Source organism: Acinonyx jubatus, chromosome D3 (genome assembly GCF_027475565.1).
Source record: "Acinonyx jubatus isolate Ajub_Pintada_27869175 chromosome D3, VMU_Ajub_asm_v1.0, whole genome shotgun sequence".
NCBI classification, from domain to species: Eukaryota; Metazoa; Chordata; class Mammalia; order Carnivora; family Felidae; genus Acinonyx; species Acinonyx jubatus.
This window is the reverse complement of record NC_069392.1, coordinates 892,038-913,227: the sequence shown is the minus strand read 5'-3', so window position 1 is coordinate 913,227 and position 21,190 is coordinate 892,038. Positions and strand designations below refer to the sequence as shown.

General features: G+C 61.3%; 1 protein-coding gene across 3 annotated transcripts in view; it reads right to left on the bottom strand.

Annotated features, from left to right (window-relative positions):
• The window catches only part of GALNT9 (polypeptide N-acetylgalactosaminyltransferase 9), a 102,779-nt gene that overhangs the window by 45,736 nt on the left and 35,853 nt on the right, over nt 1-21,190 (bottom strand). For all 3 annotated transcript variants that reach the window (XM_053206771.1, XM_053206770.1, XM_053206769.1), the window contains exon 2: nt 10,703-10,883. In XM_053206771.1, the coding sequence (XP_053062746.1) occupies nt 10,703-10,827 (125 nt within the window). In that variant the 5' untranslated portion in view covers nt 10,828-10,883. The remainder of the gene's footprint in view (nt 1-10,702; nt 10,884-21,190) is intronic.

The window sequence follows — 21,190 nt, the reverse complement described above, 5'->3', positions numbered from 1 at the left end:
GGCGGGGGGGGGGGGGGGGATCCGCGGGGAGCCTGCGTGGGCGTCGGGACAATGCCTGGGGCCAGGGTAGCGCACCCCCGAGTTTCCGGCTGACGGAGGAAGCTGGTGCTCTCAGCTCGGGGCTGGGCACCCTGGGGACACACGCTGCTGGGCTGGGTCGGTTCTCTGGATAACCTGAGGGCGCTCTGTTTTCTGGACTCCGCTCTGGGGGCCTGAGGTGCATGGGGGACCCGCCGTGTCATGGCATTCACCGGGTAATCTCTCCACCTTTGCCTCTCTGCCTCAGAGACCATGGTCTGGGAGGAATTCTTCCCACGAAGGATGTTGCTTCTTGAGATTCTTTCCACTTCGTTCTTCCAGCAAGAATAAGTCCCATTCGGGCACTAGAAAACCGACAGGTCCCATCTGTTACAGGATCTGGTGCATCCAGGTGGCCTTTGTAAAAATGGTCCATTGATCGTGGTCACGACGATTGTAAAACACGGGATAGATTAATACAGAGCTTGGCGAACACGGACACTTCTAACCCTGGGTGTGACAGAAACTAAGCCGGCATCATCTCCTGTGCGTAGGCTGTCCCCTCCCTGAGCCCAGTAACACCCACGTATGTCTGTGAGTGACTGCAGGATAGCCCGGGGGGGGGGCACAGCTGGGGGGACAGCCGGGGGGGACACAACTGGGGGGACACGACTGGGGGGACAGCCAGGGGGAGACACGGCTGGGGGACAGCCGGGGGGATGTGACTGGGGGGGTAGCAGGGGATGACATGACTGGGGGGACAGCCCTGGGGGGCACAGTTGGGGGCCAGCCGGGGGGTGCATGGCTGGGGGGCCAGCCAGGGGGGACACAGCTTGGGGGCTGTGGGGGGGGGCACAACTGGGGTGACAGCCTGGAGGGGCACATGGCTGTGGGGACGCCAGCACCCGCCCATGAGTCCCGTCCCACCCCGCCAGGGCTCCCAGGGTGGGGTGCAGCCACGCCGGCCTGCCGCGCACCCTCAGGGCAGTCCGGGGCGGGGGTGGGGGCCCCTAGCGCTGCGTGTACTCAATGCTAGCCCCCGTCATGGGGCAGGGACGCTGGCCCCACAAGGACACAGGCAGGACACCGTGGGCCTGGTCTCCATCCAGGGACTTGAGCGGGCCGTGGTGAAGGGGCCCGCAGACAGTCGCGACCCCCGCAGGTGTCCACGGGACGGAGGCAGCTAGTGCTCCCAGAGAACGGGGACTCCCCCAGGGCCACTGCTGCCTCCCCACCGCGCTCACCTGCACTTACGCGTCTCGCCCGTCGCGGACACGCACAGCTTGAGAGTTGTTTGAATTAGAAGCGTGCCGTGCATGCCGCTCTTGTCGGCCCGGCACAAACCTGCATTAAAATCATCTCCTTTACTCACAGCGCGACCCCCCCCCCCCCCCGACACAAAGCCCGTGGAAAACACTGAGCACACAGAAGGCGCCGTCATCCAGCACAGGCCCGGCGCGACGGCTGGTGAAGCGGTAAAACCCGTGTCTACCGTGTGGGAGCGTGACCACGACCTCTGTCCGGGGGCTGCAGCTCCCGGGGCTCTCCTGCGTCACCCGGCTCTCCTTTCCCCTGGGGACAGGCCACACATCACCTGAGGCAGGCTGCCCTCACACCCGGCTCCTTCCACCAAGCGGAAGCTTCCGACGCCGCGGGACTGCGGCTTTTTTCGGGACTGCGCAGAGGAGCCACGACTCGGGGACCCTGCCGTGTGCTCCTCCACGGGTGGCCCTGGTGACTGTCACGTGCTTCTGCTCTCCACGCCCCCTGCCCTGTCTCTTGTTCTCGCTTAAGCCAGTTTCAGGTGGGTTTTCTGTTTCTGGCGACTGAAGGGGTCCCGACCTGGCGCTGGCCCGAACGTTTGCTGCGTGCACCATGGGGACCTGCTTCCCTAAGGTACGGGGTGCTGGCGGCGGTGGGGGGCGGCGTCTCACTGCCCCCATCTCGACAAGGCTCCATCCATGGGAGCTGGGCTTTCTCGGCACAGGGCTTGGTCCCCAGCCCGCCCTCAGCCAGCACGCAGACAGCCCCTGCTTGGGCCTCCCCTCCGTGGGGGCAGGGAGAGTGCCGCCTGCCAGCCCCTCAGCTGAATCCTCAGCCAGCCCCGGGGCCTGAGACCAGGGCGTCCCCACAATCCTGAGCGGCCAGATGCTGGGCAAGCCAAATGACACAGGAGTAGAGAGGAGCAGACGAGCATCCCGCCCTCACGGTTGACAGGGCAGATGGACAGCCGGCCCAGGACACCTGAGGAGGGGTCTGCAGGGACTTCCAGGAAAGTTTTCTCTATTCTTGAACAGAGACAAGATGCAGGAACATGTTTGTTCTAGCCCGTGGGGAAGTGGGCCTGTGATGATGTGATACCCGGAGCTGCCGCAGCCACGTTGTGACCATGCGGGGAGAAGCCCGACTTTCTGGATGCGGCAGAACAGAGAACTGGGGAGAGCCTGGGTCCCTGACTCTGTCAGCCGCTGCCAGTCAAACCACTGTGGACCCTGACTGCAGACTTGTCCTGTGAGGTCAGGGATCTCATCATCATGCAGCCACTTCTGGCTGAGTTGTTGTCTCGTCTGAAATTGTTGTCATCGACAGAGAACATCCACTCTCTCTAGGGGGACCCCACTCCTCCCTGGAGTGTCATCCAGCCCATGTACCCCAAACACTGTCACGCACAGTCAGGCGCCGTGGCCACCCGGCTCACCAGCGTCCCCGAGCGCCTCTCTGCACGCAAAGCAACGCCAGGTGCTCCCACGTGGAGTCACCAAGAACAGGAAGCCTCTTTTTAGAGCCCCGAGCTACCATGGAGGCAATCTGACCGCCACGCGTTGGCGCTCTGGGGGCCGCTGGCGGCTGGCCTACAGGCTCGCGACAACCCCCACGCGGCACCAGCCTCTGCCGGACCCCCCGCAGAGCCCCGAAGGCCCTCAGAGCCTGTCCCCACACGCCCCGTCCAGATCCGGCCTCTGAGCCCATGAATGGGAATGTAGCTTAAGTGGGGAATCTGCTAAGCACACGGGAGCCCGGCCCATGGGGTGGGAGTTAGCGCGAGTGCCTCAGGTCCCCGCAGCAGAGGGCTGGGCTTTGTGCCACGGGGGCTGCGGCTGCGACTTCACACCCCCACCTGGAGCCGGAGAGGCAGGAAATCCTTAACCACAGAGACGTTTCTAGGAGGATTTATGAACCCACAGAGGAGCGGGGGTGGTGCCGAGGCTCTTGAAAGCCTCTTCTGAGGTCTCGGGGAGAATGCGTGGCGGGCACGTCCCCGCCGGCCTCACAGGAAACGGGGCCGCGGCAGCGACACTAATGGAGATTGATGGGGACGCCCTTTGTGCCGCTGGAGGAATAACCGCAGGACGGAGAGGGAATGAAGTGTGGCGTCCCTCCCGGGGGAGCAGCGGGCTTCGCCTCCTGACATCGGGACACGTCCGTCTCCTGCCGGAGGCGCCGCACGCACCCGGGAGGCTGCACCTTCGGAAGCCATGATGGATGCTTCTGGGAACAGCCGTCTGGAGGCTCTCGGAGGTGGGTCACCCGAGGAGTGTCTCCACCTCTTGGTGGACGCCTTCCTGCTCGCGGCACCGGCCCACTGTGTGTGACCCGCTCCCACCCCCGTCCCACCCCCCTGGGAACGCCAGCAGGGACACGGAGTCCCGGACGAGCGAGGCCGCACCCCTGCTGAGGGGACACAGAGGCAGAGTGGCCCCCGCGAAAGCAGCACAGGACAGCCTCTTGTCTTGAGGTCCTGTCTTCCCCAGACCGAGTCCATCCATCCGTCCAGGCAGCTGGCCGTGAGACCTTCCAGAAACCTGTATGTGTGCGCCCACACGCGTGCACACATACGTGACACGCACACAAATTCACGTGCGCGCACACACACACCATCTCCCATAGAGACCCAGGCACACACCACGGAGATGGGCGGCCCGGGAAGGACATCAATGGCTCGTATTTATTCGGGGTGCCTGTTGGCGGAGTTGAGCGCACACACAGACCACACTCGCTGCCGCACGCACCCAGACCCGGATGTGCACGGTCAACACAGCCCCAGGACCTCCGGCCGTCCCAGCTGTCTTCGCACAGACAAGGTCCCAGGGCCAAGACGCAGCCCGTGTCCCCGGCTGCGGGGCAAAGGCTCACCTCGCCGTGTACTCACAGACGGACGGACAGGCACACCGCCCTCAGACCTCACGGCAAACGCTTTGGAGGCTACAGACTCACACGCAAACACCCACGTGTCAGAAACAGGACACGGGACACACAGAGACCCCTCCCACGCCCCTCCTCATACCAGGCAGGGGGCGACGGTCACAGGGCTCGTGGGGTCACCACCCAGTACCCTCATGGATACCATGTGGCAGCCTGGAGGTCTTCACGCACCCGGCGAGAGAGCCGGCTGCGGGGTCACCGAGGCCTCTGCAAATCACTGGGTCACAGGGAGTGTCACCGAGGTCTCGGTGAGAACACATGGCGGGCACAACCCGGCCACAGGAAACGGGGCCGCGGCAGCGACACTAATGGAAGTTTTGGAGGACGCCCTTCGTGCCGCTGGAGAAATAGCCGCAGGACGGAGAAGAAATGAAGTGTGGCGTCCCTCCTGGCGGAGCAGCGAGCTTCGCCTCCTGACACGGGGACACGTCCGTCTCCTGCCGGAGGCGCCGCACGTACCCGGGAGGCCGCGCGAGGCTTCAGTGCCCAGATGCACAGTCTCCGGGGCCTGTGACCTCCAGCCCATCCAGTCTCTCCCTCGGACACCCCCAGGGGCTCGGACCTGCCAGGGGCCAGGCGCAGAGCGAGGGCTCCGGGCGGGCAGAAGGGAAGCGTGTCTCCTTCGGGAACTGACTGCCTGGTCAGGATGCTGCCCGGCCTGCAGTTCCGTGCTCCCCGGGGAGGCAAGGAACCAGGTGTCTCTCCCACGGCTCACCCCACACGCTTCCGTGACGATGCCCCGGTTTTCCCCGTCTCCTTGTCTGAGACCCCTGCCCCCTCTCACAGACCCTAGACACTCAGAGGGGCTGGGGGACCAGGCGCAAGGTACCTCTGGTTCTCCGTCCACTAGATACGACTTATTAGAGTTGACAGCCAAGCCGTTCGCAGCTTAGTTAATATGCACGAAGGCTCTGCAAACACATTGGGGGGGGGGCATTACTGCACACGATGTAGGACAAGCTCGGGCACGACCACTCATTTTTATGATCCTGTTTAATTTGGATTTGCCAGTCTCCCTTTTATTATCCCGTGGGCCAGTCTTAATAATCAAGATCTATGTTATGAGCTTTGTGGCATGATTAAAGCTGCTGCTTAATTAGAAAAGCTACCTACCTCCAGACAAAGAGAAATCAATAACATGTCTAACGGGAGAAAGCAGGTGAGAACTTTGCTTTGAGAGTGGACGGATCTGCCGGGCACGCATGCACACATGTGAACACACACAAACACAGGTGCACGTACATGTGTGCACACAGGTACACGTGCACGCGTACACACAAATACATATGCGCATGCACACTTGTGAACACACAGGTGCATATACACGTGTGCACACAGGTACACGCGCACAACGCACAGGCATGCACACACAGATGCACACAGCACATGCAGGTACATGTGCACACGTACACACACAAATACATACGGACACACATCGACACATAACACGTGCACATGCACACCTGCACACACATTAACACGCATACACGTGCACACACAGGCACACTTGCACATGCGTTAACATACACATGCATGTACACATGCACAGGTACACATGCACACAATATACATGGCATGAGCAGACACGTGCACGCGTACGCACAAATACATATGCGCACGCACATGTGCACACAGACACATGCACACGTGTGAACACACAGGTGCATGTACACATGTGCACACAGGTACACACGCACAACGCACAGGCATGCACACACAGATGCACACAAATACGTATGGACACACATCGACACATAACACGTGCACATGCACACCTGCACACACATTAACATGCATACACGTGTACACACAGGCACACTTGCACATGCGTTAACATACACATGCGTGTACACATGCACAGGCCCACATGCACACAAACATACACCCAGTAACACATACACACACGTACCACGCACGTGTACGCATGCACACACAGACACACGCGGGTAGGCACACGCACACGTGCAGACACACATACGCGCGCACGCACACACACTCCCACATCCCACGTATGTTTCTCGCGGCTGCACCTGTCAGAATCCAAGAGCAAGGCTGTTTCTCATTGGACGGATGGGCCCCACAGGGCGCAAAGCCATCTAGGGAATTGAACTCTGAAAGCTTAAAACGGGCATAGACTGAATTGCACTCATGTACTCATTCGCTCGGTCGTCCGTAGACGTTTGGTGAGGGCCTACAGGACGCCAGGTGTGGCTCCCAACGCATGGCCACATGGAAGGTTCCCGCAAACAGCGCCTGGCCTCACAAACCCAGAACTCGGCACTCTGCAGCGGCCCGCCCGGCCTTCCTCCGTGGGCTCGTCCGTGCGTGACTCCCTCCGACCCCTGCTGCAGCGTGTCCGGCCCCGGCTGGCACGTCTCTGTCTGGGCGTTCGCAGGCCTGGCCATGGGGCGCCCTGAGCGACCACGTTTGGGCTTCAGGACCTGCAGACTGCTTATATGGCAGCTCGCGGGCCCACACCTGGGCCGGGGTGGAAACCCCAAAAACCGCCCTCTTCACCTCTGCCCTCCTCGAGAGGACGGCCAGCCAATCTCAGGGAGAGGGACACAGATCCCACCCTGGGGGGTGAGGGGGCAGATTCGAGAAGATCCCGTCTTTGGAAAACACAACATGCCCCACTGGGCTCTGTGGGAACGGTAAGAGCCCGGGGGGAACGCACGCCGCACGACGGGGTTCGGCAAACTCTGGCCCACGGGCCCAGTGCGGGTACTTGACCTTTCCTGCCTCGGTCTCCTGTCTGTAGAGTGTGGGCAATGCCGGTCCTCAAGGCCCTAGCACAGGGCAGCACCAGCAGCACCTTCTTAAACAAGCCCCAGGGACATGAGTGGCCCTGTGCTCGCCAAGCTGCACGAGAGCACGAGTCTCCCTTAGACACTATGGCCGTGTTCTAAGCCACGGGTGCACGAGGGCTGTGGCTGCACGCGAGTAACCCCCACGACGCTGTCCCCTGGGGGGGGGGGGTGGGCAGCACATCCAGACAGGCCAGGAGCCGGCGGGACAGGAAGGGCTTCTTTCCAGCTTGTCATTCACACGCGTGACCGGGCTGGTCTGTGCGTGTCCCGATCACAAAGCCTCCGCCTTTCTTTTTGGGAAAGAAATGGCTACAGATAAACATGTAAGAAAATTAAACCCACACTGTCTACTTCAGGGAGGCGGGGAGCTGTGCCCTTCCAGTCGGAGTGAATGTAAAGTCAGGTTTCTATCAACTAAGGCGTATTGTAAATGGCGGCCCTTTGAGAGTTTGCCCTGACGTCTTCTTCTGCAACGTGAGGCTGGCAGGGAGCTGGTCGCTCCTGTCGGTTTTTATTTTGGCAAACGGAGGCTTCCTACAGGGGGAGTCTCTGCCACTCAGGGAGGGGCGGTGGGTCTCAGTCCTCAAAGGGAAACCCAGAGGAGCATCTGCGGCTCAGGCAAATCCCAGCAGAGTGAGATGCCGGAGCAAAGCGTTCTGGGGACTCAAGGGTGTGCAGGGATGAGCCAGACGCAGCAGGGAGAGCCCTTTCCACTTTAAGAAGCAGGAAACAAAATTCCAATTGATTAAGCAAAAGATTTATAAATGTATATGTGTGTGCGCTAGTTTACTACAGAGCCTAGAAGACTTTTCATTTGTGTATAATTTATCGCAACGGTAGCTTCAGGAACAGCTGGATCCAGGTGCCGCGACGGTAGCACTGGAACCTGATTCCCCCCCACCTCCCAGCTCTGCCAAGCCCTGCACTGCATTTGCCCTCGGGGTTCACGGGTGGGTTGTGGGAACTCCCAGCCTCCCTTTCATGATAATAAGATGGCTAAGCTCCCCCAAGTTCCCATAATTGCAATTTTACTTTGACTGAAAGGCCTGATTTTTTTCCCCAATGGCCTGAGGTAATTCCAAGGTGCACTCTGATTGGATGGGCCCAGACCATGTGACAGCCCCGAGCCAGTCGCTGAGGTGGTGGACACAATGCTCTAATCACCTTAATCCCAAATCCTGTGATCTGCCCCGCAGCTGGAACAGCAGCTGGAACAGCAAGTTTCCTGTGGGTTCCCCTGTGTGAAGGGGGAGCTGGTGCCCAGAGAAAGACAACAGGATTCCAGGGAGGCAGACAACAGCGTCTGTCACACACGCTACCGTCTGTCCTATACGCGTCCTGCTCTGACAGTGGATGATGCAGCAGGACCACCAGGAGAGCCTGCCCCCAGCCCAGGGCTGGCCGCGGCAGACGGGGTAAGTGTCCTCGACCCCATGGGCTCCCTTGTGGCCACAACTGCCACCAGATGACGACACAGACAAGGACAGGTTTCCGAGAGTCTCTGGTGGCGAAGTCCCCGAGGCTGCAAGTGCCAGAATCAGATCGGTGACATGGGAGGTGGGGGCCACTCCTACCACGTGCACAGGAAAGGGCTGGCCCTTGCCAGCTCCTGGGAGGTGGCTTCTGAGCCCTTGGGACATCCTGCCTGACGAGAGCATCGTCGCCTATGTGGGATAGTCTATGCTGCGGCGTGATCTATGCTGGAGCCCTGACCCACAGCATGGCCAGACCTCTGGGGACGGGGACTGAGGTCGGCCGGCCAATAAAACCCCGGACACCAGGGCTCGAATGAGCCCCCTGTTGTAATTCTTCATACGTGCGGTCACTCGCCATTGCTGGGAAAATTAAGCGCTCCCCTGGCCCCTGCCCTGTTCTCCATGATGTCATTCTGTCCTTTAACAAACCGCATCGGGCGTATAACAGCTTTGCCGAGCGCGGTGAGTCCCTTCAGCGAGTTGCTGAGCCTGGGGTGGCTTCGGGGGGCGTCTCTGAAAGGCACCGCGGGTGCCCAGCTCAGAGCCAAGAACAGCGCCCGACTCCAGCCGCAGGGTGAGGCCTGAGCGGCAACTTATTTAGGTCCTGCTCCAGAGGTCGGGGCACGCTGGGGGGCGCTCAGGACTACCACGCGCACTCACGCATGTGCACACACACATCCACACGTACATGTACACACGTGCACACTCAAACACTCACAGCCACACTCTCAGAGCACAGATTGGGTACGTCGCAAACCTGAGTCACTCAAGCCCGTGTCTGTGACTTTGTCACATCTGGACGTCCCCCGCGTCCTTCACTTAGCATGCTTCTTCAAATTGGCCTGTTTTACACTTAATTGCATTTTTGACTCAAACAAAGAATCGTTATTCCATCTCACAAGAGGAAAGCCGGCCTTACTCATGCTGAATCGATGGTACCCTCGAACACAAAACTGTTCTCGCCCGTGGCTGGGGCTGAGGCCGCGGGAGCGCGCGCTCCAGGCCTCCGCCCTCCGGGGCCACCCAGGAAGGGGGAACCTCTCTGGGACGAAGTCACAAGACAAGCAGGAGAGCCGGGCAGTGAGCTGTCACCGTGCGGCTCCAGAGAGTAGGCCGCACCTAACGTCCTTGCCGCACCACAGACGCACGGGTTTCGGGAACCGCCCGGCCAGCCCCGCGCAGACGCGCACGCCGACACCCAGAACCAGCTCACCTGGGAGACCTGCTCTCCGGCACCTCACCCTCGGAGCAACTGACGGGGAGCTGGCGGTCGGATCCCGCTGCCTGGCCTCGAGGGGCGGCCCGGAGGCCACCTCCGCCTTCCCAAATCCGCCGCTGCCCCACCACGTGCGCCAGCGGGCCCCACCGGTAACCACGCCCAACACGCACCTGCCCACGCTTCCTCCCTCCGGGCCCGCCGGCCCTCCCACCTCTCGCGGGGCTTCCTGGGACGGCCTCCCACCCCAGGGCCTCTCGACACAGCCCAGAAATGCTCCCCGCCCCCTTCATGGAGTTTCCTCCAGGGCCCAGGCCCCGCCCATCACCAGGACCCCCACTCCCGGCCCCGCCCGTCACCACCACCCCCTCCCCCACCCCCGGCCCAGCCCGGGGCCTCGGCACCTCCCCGGGGAGTCCGGGGTTCCCGGCCGCCTGCCCCATTTCTGCAGACGGAACCACAGAAAGGAGCCGGGCCGAGCCTGCCTTTCCTTTCCAGGACCCAGGTTCCAGGCTGGCGGGACTTTTTTCACGCAATGACGTCCGCTTAATATGGCATTTTGTTCCAATTTCGTCCCCGCCAAGGCACCTAACGAGCTTTCAAACAGGATGCCGCGCTTGTAGAGCAGGGCTCAGTCCTGAGAGGCCTCAAGGCCAGGCCGCATCCGGCGACAGATTTGGGGGGCGGGGGCGGGAATAGTGGACGCCTTTAGATGGTGGGGGAGGGGGGCCCCCACCGCAGCGACGGGACCACAAGCAGCGACGCAAGCCCAAGCCGGCTTTCTTACACCTGCGCGCGTCTGTGTCGACAGAGACACCAGAAGGCGGCGCGGTCGCGGGTGTGGCCAACTCCACGTGCCGGGTCTCGACCCCGTGCCACCTGCAGGGCCTTGAGCGCACACGTCGCCGTGCTCCGGGGGCCGCAGCTCGCGGGTGCGGGGTGTGCGGGAGCGGTGCCCGGGAGGAGGGCCGCGAACTCACTTTTTGGGCCTGTAGTCCGGGATGGTCCTGTCCAGGGAGATGCGGTCGCTGAGCTGCGCGTTGTACCCGTATTCCTCGTATTTGCTTTCTGTCTCCTGGCTGTCCTCACGCAGGGTGGCCGCCATGCCGCCCTGGCCCAGGCCCCCAGGCCCCTCCACCAGGCCGATGGGCTTGGCGAGGCCTGGCGGGAAACGGGAAAGGAGGGCGGTCAGCCAGGCCCCGGGACCCCCGTGCCCTCCCGCGCCCGCCCCCAGCCTCCGCTGGCGGCCCCTTTCTTTCAGGCCGAACTTGGCAAACCCCCTGCTCGCTGAGGGACCCTGACGCTCGGAATTCAAGGAAAGTCTGTTAACTGTAAAAATTAAAAAATAAATAAATAAATAAATGCTCACCGACCCTTGATGTCGTGGGTCTTTCTGACCTGCACACAGTGGGACGCTAGCTGGGTTAAGTACCCGCGGCCTCCTGGGAGTCCCAGAGCCCCCGACACGCAGGACACCCGCCGCAGGACCCTGCCTGGAGCGCCGAGCCGGACGGAGCTGACTTGGGGGCCAGGTGGGAGACGCGGCCTCTGGGCGGGGCTGCGGGGCCACCAGGCCTGTGTGCTGGTGCTCGTGGGCTACCGAAGGCCAGGCCAGGGGCTTGTTCTTCTGGAAGGTTCTTCTAAGTGGCCACTCCTGCCAGAGGGGAACGCGGCTCCGAGGGAACCGGACCCCAGCGCAGCACCCACCGCATGCGTGGGGCCAGCACCCTGGCTCTCCGTGGGGCGGGGACCCTGGTCCCGGCCCAGCTGCGCGGACTAGTGCGCAGTCCCGCCTTGGCCCAGATTGCAGACCCCAGGGAGGGCCGGACCCCGAGGCCACACCTCGGGCAAGGGGCTCTTCTCTGCGCCACTGCCCCCCTGAGGTTTGTTACTCAACGAGACCCCCCAGGGGCGCAAACCGAAATCCAAGCTGTACCGCCCTCCAGTCCGGCCCCACCCCTCCCCTCCCCACGCTGCCGCCCTGCAGGGGAGCCCCAGGCCACAGAACCTCGTTTTCCGGAATCCTCCATCATAAACCGGTTAACCACGTAGGACGGAAGGGTACGCATTGGGTGTAAAATTGAAAAATTATGTGACACATAAATCATTTCCGCTTCTTAGTTTAATGTTGTAAAAAAATACATATAATCATGCTATTTTTAAATGTCTGTGCTGCACCGCATTTTCCGCCTTCAAAAGTCTGTTAATAGCCACCCCCCAAAGGCAGATGTGCCCCCAAACCTGAGGGGACAGCAGTGTGGCTGCTCAGGGCCAGGCCCAAGGGAGGGGGGGCTGCTGTGGGGGGTGGAGGACCCAAGGGGTGGGGCCTGGAGGTGGGGCCTGGCAGGGGGTGGGGGCCCAGGGATGGGGTGGGGGCCCAGGGGTGGGGTGGGCCCACGGTGAGGGCTGGACTGGGCTAGGACTGGAGGAGAGGGAGAGAACCAGCCTGTGGGGTCAGGCCCCGAAAACTCACTGGGCTTCTTCACGTCACTTTTCAAAGTCACTTGTAAAAGTGAGATGCACGCAGGTCAGAAGATTCAAACAATGTAGAAAGCTCTGGAAAGACCATTTCCTGTGCCAGCCCCACTCTGCAAAGAACAGCACTTTTCTGGCTTGAGCTCTCCGCTCTGTCCCCGCACATGCGCGGGATCTTACGGTCACTTTCCCCGGACGCCTGCAGGTGCACGGGCGGGGGGGGGGGGGGGAACGGAGCTAAGTCCACCCACCCGCCCTCCTCCCGTGGTCCCGGCTGTGGCATTATTCTCGGTGATGCCAGGGTTGCCTTTGCGACCTTAAGAGGAATACTTTCGGCTCTATTTCTGGAAGCGTCACTTTAGACAGAGCCTGCCGACTCCCTAGCGGGTTAAAGGAAAAATTAGCATTCTCCCGGGAGTTCTGCTCAACGGCTCTAAGTTTCATTTACACGTATATTTCTCCAGTTATACAGACTCCTAACCGTATACGAATAAGCTAGAGGTCCGCGGCACGAGCTGTGCCTCGTTAGCAGCCCCGTATTTATCATGCGCTGAAAATTTTGTCAAGAAGGCCGTTTGCATGTTGTTGTTCTGACAACAATAACAATTTAAAAATAAGACGATGAATAACCCCCCAAAAGAAATAGCTATGCCATCGCTCCCACATCGTCCGAGGTCACTTATGGCATCTAATTTTGTTCGACGAGCGTGACCCAGCCCTCCCTGACTGGTCTGTAGGTTGGTTCTAAAATGAGGAGCGAGCCCGCATTCGCCACCTGCTCGCTGCAGAGGGGGCCTCAGGCGAGCCCCCCGACCCGGTTTGTGACCCCCCCCCCCCGCCGTGAAGAGCTTTCAGACGTCAAGGCGTCATTGCTTGCCTTCCAGACGCTATTAATTTCCCGAAATGTGTGCATTTTGGTTGGTTTTAGGCTCGGATCTTGACTTTCTGTCCACTTTTTAGGTAGCAACAATACACAGCGTGTGCCCTGCCGACACAGGAACTCGGCCGGCAGTCCCATGCCACCACGTCCCCGGGCCCCAGACAAGAGCACCTGCTCCGGGGAGGCCGGCGGATTCCAAGGGGAAGGGAGGCAGGAGGCCTGTGACACAGGAGAGCCCGTGACCGCCAGCGGTCCGTAAAAATCCGTGAAATTTGCACAAGGCGTTCCCGCGGTTTTGGTGCTTTTACAGACAGTGAAAGAGGGATGTCCCTGTCACGAGGGAGCACCCTGAACACCGACGTGGGGTGAGGCGCCAGGGAGCAAGGCCCTGGTCACGTTTCCATCAACCTGCCAGTACACAACCCAGGTTTACTGTGTTCCTGTCAAAGTCACCTCGCTGGACATGGACCTTTGACTCACTGGCCAGCACCCGTGTAACTCACGTGTGGACGAGCCCACGTGCCACACGCGTGTCCCCGGCAAGGCACCGCCCTCCGCGCTCACCGTCACCAGACGGTCTCGGCAGCAGGCCCGGGGCGGTTTGAACAGCGAAACCAATAAAAGCACGAATGCATGAACAAGAGGCTCTGACAGACCTTGAACAGGACACTTGTCCAGGGTGGGGGCGCCGGGACAGGGCCCTGCCTTATGCCCCCAGGCCGGCCTCAGAGCTCCCGCCTCCACCGCGAAGACGCCCCAGCACTGATTTGGGGTAAAATGAACCCAGAGAGCGCCAAAGCGGCATCCCCAAACCATGTGAGTGAGTGAGCCCCGGAGTGTGAGCAGCGCCTGAACTCCCGGCCGCACCCCTGCCACCCCACTACCTCGGCCCTGGGGGGCAGGGGCTCCTCGGAGGAACGGGGGCTGTATAGTCCTGGGGGCCTGGCTGGGACACAGACAGCAGGGGCCCACGCAGAGCAGCAGGTTCGCAGGTGTGGGGTGGGCGGAGCACTGGCATCTCCAAGAAGCTTCCAGACATGCAGATGCTGCCTTCCAGGGACCCCACTTCTGCGTGGTGCAGGGGCTCCCGGCCTTCTGTGGGGGTAGGTCATGTGCTGCTGGTCCCAGCAGGAGTTTCGTGTGGAACCCGCCTGTGGCTCCAGGTAAGGGTTCGGGGCTGGTCACTTCTGGGCCTCGCCCTGCGTCTTGACCCCTGACCTCTGAGCAGCTGCGGCAGCTCTGAGAAGCTGGCCCTGGGGGGCACAGCTGGGGGGAGACAGTCAGAGCCACCAGCCCAGTTAGGACTCTGCCTAAGCCGGAAGGTCTGTTAGAGCTCCGGCAATTAAAAACCTGCGGATGTGATTTAGCTTTTAAGGAGTCGTGCATATCAGTGCTCCCTGTGGGGTTGCCGGGACTCTCATCTTCCCTCTTTCTGGGATGCCTGGTGTTGACTCACGTTCTCTCTCATAGATCCTTCTGGAGAGGCAGGGTTGCTTGATTCTCGGGTAACGAGGGCAGACGGAACCAGGAGGAACTTGTGAAGATTGAAGGTGGCCTGTCATTACTGGGGGGCCAAGGCCCGAATTCCACTGAACTGATGGCTGACAGCCGGCCGAGGCCCCTGGGGTCTACACCTAAAGACACAGCTCTGTCCTCACATCTCCCAGAGTTCTGGCTTCCGAGCACCCCCACTGGGCCTGGTTGGGGGTGGGGGCAAAACGTCCTGTTCCTGCTGCCGCCTCTGGGGTTCATGCTCTCGTTAGCCGGGCCACCAAACGCATGACCCACAGGCCCGGCGGCCATGTGGGTTGAATCATGGCTGGGCCCTGGTGCTCCGGACTCGTGGCCGTGGCCTTATTTGGAAAGGGGTCTCTGCAGAGGTAATTACTTAAGATGAGGTCATCCTGAATTGAGGTGCGTCCTAACCCACTGGCTGGGGTCCTCATAGGAAGAAGGGATTTTGTACACAGACGCACACAAAGAGAAGATGGCCACGGGACGACCGAGGAAGAGCCTGGAGGGACGCGGCCACGAGCCAAGGAACACACGGGGCCACCAGGAGCCGGACGAGGCAGCACGCACCCTGGAGGGAGCCTGTGGAGGGAGCAGGGCCCCGCCCCGCCTGGACCTCAGGCTTCTGGCCTCCAGCCGTCTGCTGTTCCAGCCGTCGCTGTGTGTGGTGCTTTGTCAGGGCAGCTCCAAGAGACCAGGGCGCAGACCCACCGGTCTGCCACCCAGACCTGCGTCAGCTGGGACAACCGGACACACTGACGGGAGCCGTACATCGGACAGCGCTCAGCGCAGCCCATCTCGGGCCACCCTCCCGGGCAGATGTGGGTGCAGATCACAAAGGCACCTCCTCAACCAGAGTGAGAGGTGGTTTTTCCTGTGAGCAATTTTCCACTTCCTCCTGTAGCGGAATCGGGGCCCCAAACTCTTGGTTCCATCCTTGAATGCGATGTGATTTTGACAACAATGGGAAATTGGCATGCGTCAGCTCGGCCTTTGAAACGTCTGTCCAAGGACTTCAACGCAAACAGAAGCCACACCTCCTACCCGTGACTCTGGGACTTCCGCAGGTCACAGGCTGGTGGGACAGCTGTCGGTGGTTTCACTGGCCAGTGGCCGATGGGGCTTCCTCTGCTCCCCGTGGCGGGCCCTACACCACGTGCTTTTCTCACCGCATTTCCTAGAGGGGACCCCTGAAGCTCACAGTGGCTGCATGGCCTCCTACCCACGTGCTTTAAACTTTAAAACCTGAAAGAAGAACTTTATTTTACTTTCTAAAGTTTATTTTGATTTACTTTCGAGAGAGACAGACAGATGGTGCGTGGGGGAGGGGCGGAGAGAGAAGGAGAGAGACACAGAATCCCAAGCAAGGCTCCTCGCTCTCCGTGCGGAGCCCATCGTGGGGCGGGAACTCATGAACCGCGAGATCGTAACGTGAGCAGAAATCAAGAGTCGCACACTTACCTGACTGAGCCACCCAGGCACCCCAGAGAATTTTAGAGGGAACCAGGCACGGTCACCAACTTTCCACTTTGCCCTCGCGGATATTCGTTACAACGACCTGTTCCTATCGGCACCGTTCCAGACGGTGCGTCCTCGCCTCGCCTCGCCTCGCGGCAGCAGGGCCAGGTGCTCTTGGGCGAGCCGCAGGTGCGTGAGGTGGACGCTCCCCCCTGCGCAGTTAAAGAGGCTCCCCCGTCCGTGGGGCCGCCCCTCCCCAGCCCTTGGCCCTCCCAGTCGGGCTGGAGACGAGGACGACGGTGCAAACACCCACGGCCCGTGTGGCAGGAGGACGGAGAGGCTGGCCACGGAGGGTGAGTTCGGCCATATCACGGCGCCCAGGCCGAAAGCAAGTCCTGGCTGCGGGCATCCGGGGGACCCCTTTCACATCCAAGAGGAGCCTGATGCCTTCTCAAAAAGTGAGCTTCCAGCAGGCATTCCGGAACCTTCTTCAGGTCGGCAGGAACCCCACGATGACTGAGCCCTCCCCGGCTTCTCCAGTGTCTCGGGCTCCGGTGACCACGCTGCCCTAGGAGAGGCTCCGTGGGACGTGCCCGCACTCAGTCCTCCGGCTGGAGAAGTCCACATCCTGCTTTTTGCTTCCTTGAAATTATTGCCAAAAGTGTCTCCCCTGTGATCATATGCAAAACTCAATTATAATTAACAATTGCCTTCTGAACCACCACGTAAGAGCCTGTCGAACAGATAGATACACGTTTGCTTGACACGTCCTGCGTGTTTGCACGTGTTTGTTAGCTCGCGTGGCTCCAGCTCTCCCGGGGGCCAGCCCCCTCCCGCACACGGTGTGGTCGTCACCTATGCAGCCCACTGTCCCCACCCAGGTTCCCGCTGGACACAGGGCGGCCGACGGTCGGTCTGTGCCTCAGTGGGTTAAATCGCCAGGAGAGAGCGCCCCCTCCCCTGGTATCTCGAGCATCCAGAACAAAGGGTTTGAGGGCCGGTTTTGTCTACACAGAAGGAGGCCTCCCACTCAGGTGTGCTCCATCCTGGAGCAGGTGGACGGGAGCCCGGCCGGCTCGGGCAGAACAGCCAGCCTCGGCAGGGGCTGCTTAGACGGTGGCTCTCCCGGGGCTCCAGACGGTCGGGGCCTGGGTGGAGGCGACAAAGCTAGGCCCCTGGCCAGGAAAGCGAATTATCAAGGTCGGAGAACCCACAGCTTCCAGAACATTCTCTGCTCTGGGGCTCTCGCTCCGTGAGGTGGGTTTGGCCTCAGAGGCAGGGACCCGGCTTTTTGGAGAAGGAGCTTCCTTCCAACACAGGGCTCCTCCCGCTTTATTCTCCCGGGGTCGCCGGAGGGGAGCGCATGCTCCTGAAGTGCACAGAGGTCACCGTTAGGGAACAGCCATTTCAAGCTCCTGTCGTGTGACCTGAGGGAACGCGCTTTCTGAGCGCGTGAGGTAATTTGGAAGCCATCGCGGCGCGGAGATGGCTGTGCCTGCCCCCCCAAAAGCGCCTACTCATACGTGGTGACCCGTGGGGCCCCGGCCGTCAGGGGCGCACTGGGGCTCCCGGCTGTGGGACTGGGGCCGTTGCCCAGACACTTTCTCTCAATTCACGAGACCGGGGACACTGTCCCTCGGCACCCGCATCACGGGGCCAGGGGTGGGTGCCCCCGTGCTCCAGACCTCACCCAGCCGAAGACCCCAGATCTTCCAGGCTTTCAAGAGAAGGCAGCAGGACAGAGCCACTCTGCATAGCAGCAACCGGTCCGGAAAAACTAGCATTAAGGTACCAAAGGTCTGTATCTGTCAGCACAGGTGTGGGAGACTACATGACGGCTCCCAAAGATCCCCGGAACCCGTGGCCGCGTCGCCCTGGTGGGAAATGGGTCTTGCAGATGGGATCACCGTCAGGACCCTGAGACGCAGAGGGTCCTGGGTCGTCCAGAAGGGACCTACACGCTACAAGATGCCCTTAGAGCAGAGAGGCTGTGGGAGGCAGACAGCTGTTTCTGTGGACGGCCCGGGCACTTCATAAAGAGCCACCGACACGGAGGCATTGAGAGGGGCTTGGGGCTCAGAGCGAGTCTCAGGGGCACTGCCCCCTGGGGCCCCGGAATTCAACCCGAGAGGTTTCATGTGCAAGCCTGAGCTCCCAGCCCCTTCGGAAGGGTCCAGCCTTACACAGGTGCAGGAGGGCAGCTCCCCGTCCCCCCCCCACCCCCGTTTTGCACGGCTGCCTCGAGGTTGAGAGGTTGTGCCCTGGTTTAGATGGCTGGGGAGGGCGGTGGGTGGAATGGGGGCCCCAGGAGCTGGAACCCACGAGTGTGGCCTTATTTGGAAATGGGGTCTTTGCAGACGTAACTAAGGTAAGGACTTTGAGATGAGACCGTCCGGGATTAAGGTGGGTCCTAAATTCAACGCCAAGTATCCCGATAGTTCAGAGAGGGCTCAGAGAGGCACACACGCACCGGAGAAGCCACATGATGACGGAGACAGATGGAGTCAGGTGTCCCCAAGCCAAGGATTGCCAGGGGCCACTAGGAGCTGGAGAGACGCCTGGAACAGACTCTCCCTCAGAGCCTCCAGGAGGAGTCAACTTTCCAGCACTTGGATTTCAGGCTTCAGCCTCCAGAGTGTGAGAGAATGAATTCCTGTTGTTTTAAGCCACCGCATTTGTGGTCACTTACAGCAGCCAACAGAACACTCACACAGGGGGAGGGAGGGGGAGAGGGTGTGGGAGGGGAGGGGAGGGGAGGAGAGGGAAGAGAAGAGGAGGGGGAGGACAGGTGTGGGAGGAGGAGGGACAAGGGGAGGGGGAGGGTGGGGGAGGGAAAAGAAGAGGAGGAGGGAGAAGGTGGGGGAGGGGAGGAGAGGGAGGGTGGGGGAGGAGAAGAGAGTGAAAGGAGGAGGTGGAGAGGGAACCGAGGAGGGGAGGGGAGGGTGGGGGAGGGGAGGAGTGGGAAAAGAAGAGGAGGGGAAGAGAAGAGGGGGCAGAGGTGGGGGGAGGAGGAGGAGGAGGGGTTGGGGAGGGGGAGGGAAGGGGCGACAGAGGTGGGGAGAGGAGGGGAGGAGGGGGAGGAGGGGTTGGGGGGAGGGAAGGGGGCATAGGTGGGGGGAGGAGGGGGTGAGGAGGGGGAGAGAAAGCAGGGCAGAGGTGGGGGAGCAGGGGGAGGAGGGGGAGGAGGGGAGAGGTTCTAGGTAAAGGGATCGTGGTAGACACTATGGATGCTTGGCCAGCAGTTTGTTTGGGGTAGAAATGAGTCCAGCTAAAATGCTCGCCTCCCCGGGCTGACCTTGCAGCCAGGGGTGGCGAGTGACCAAGATCTATTTGCTGGGTGAAATTTCTGGGAAATGTGTCTAAAAGGCACAGACTTGGCAGGTGTATACGTCTGTTTGCCTTTGTCTGCGGTCCTTCCCCCCTTCTCCTGCCTGGAACTGGGACTCGATGCCCAGAGCCGGAGCAGCCACCGTGTGACCACGAGGCCGAGGGCCACACAATAGGAAGGGAGAGGCTAGAATGAAATGGGGCTGGGCCCCTGAGGATGGCCTCCAGTCCCCTGGGCTCGGCGTCCCCGAGAAGAACGGGCCCCACGCAGTCAGGACCCTGTGTGCGGTCCCAGAGCGAGGGAGCCAGGCTGCCCCCCCCCCCCCCCACACACACACACAAGGACAGGGCAGGCCGTCCAGGGGCCTCTTCCAGCCCCCTCCCAGAAGAGTGACTTCACACCTGCCAACCCACGCCTTCCAGACAGGGTACCTGGTGAACGTGGGCGGCCGTGAGTTTTCAGCTCGGGAGGAAGCGTGGCTTTCAAGCTCGCAGCTTGTTTGAGTCACGGATCCCATCTGCCACCGTGACTCAAGCCAATATTCCGAGAGGAAACGGCCCACATGGAGAGGCTGCCGGTCACAAGCTAATCTGAGGAAGAGGCAGAGGGTAGGGCCTGGGGGGGGGGGGGGGGGGGCGGGGAGGCTGGGAGGGCGCACGCTCAGCCAGCACCCAGGGGCTCCCAGGGGCAGCCCACTGACCCGCTACCCTGAAATCCACCAGGAGCCCTGGGTCAGAAACACCAACTGCTAAAAACCAGCGGATCTCTGACAAGAGGGGAAGACAAATGAGAAAAAAAGGGAGAGGGTGACGTGAGTGTGCTTCTGGGAGTGGGGGAGGGGCTGTCCTGAACACCGCGAACTTGACATTTCAAGGACACGGGGATGGGGGACAGAAGTCAGAGGTCCGGAAAGCCCCCTAAGTGGAGCACATGGCCCCCCTCACAGCCCGGGAGCCTGGAAGGGCAGGTGCAGAAATCCCGTACCCCTGACGTTCCCCGCCCGTCACCACGCATGCCTCGCGCGCCAGGGCACCCGGGCAGAGACGGGACCGGCTGCCGTTGGCTGTGGTGCCCGCACTACCCTCACCGTCGGTCTCCCGCTCCTGAGGCCGCCCAGCACGTGGGACCCCGCGGTTCTCGGTGGAGACACCACCCTTCACCTGCCAGGCTCCAGGCCGTACCCTCTTGTACCCTCGGCCTTGGCGGCGGCCTTCACGGGGAGGGGGGTGGAGGTGGCAGGGAAACGGGAGGGAGCAGAGCACCCCGCAGCCCCCGGCCCCCCTCTTCCCCGGCCTATGAAAATGCAGGCCAGCCCAGCACGCCCGCTATTAATTCTGATGGCTGAGAAGCCCGCTTGGCTTTGCGGCCGAGGTCCCTGCCCCCGGCTTCCGCGCACCCACTCTCTCCACGCGCAGCAGCTCCTTCCATTTCGGACGGTCTGTTAAGGCTCCCTGGGGACCCCAGCCACTACCTGGTCAGCGGCCAAAGACGGACTGCCCTTCTGAAACTGTGAAGTCATGACAATTGTGCAGAACGTGGAAAACTTGCAAGACATATTCTCCCTGAGCCCAGTAGAGTGTCCTAACGTGAATATTTATGGGGCCAAAGCACACGAAATCAGGAGTGACTGGAAACACCTGGCAGAACGGATTTTCTGGCTCCTTCGGGCACTTTGTAGGCGTGCGGAGCGTCACGCGGCCGCCCCGTCCCGCCCCAGTTTGGGCCCCCCAATTCCTGAGGACCGGGCACGGGGACACTGGGGCGTCCTGTCGCTCAGCGGCCACCAAGGGAAGCTGTCCGGAAGGTGGGAGAGGT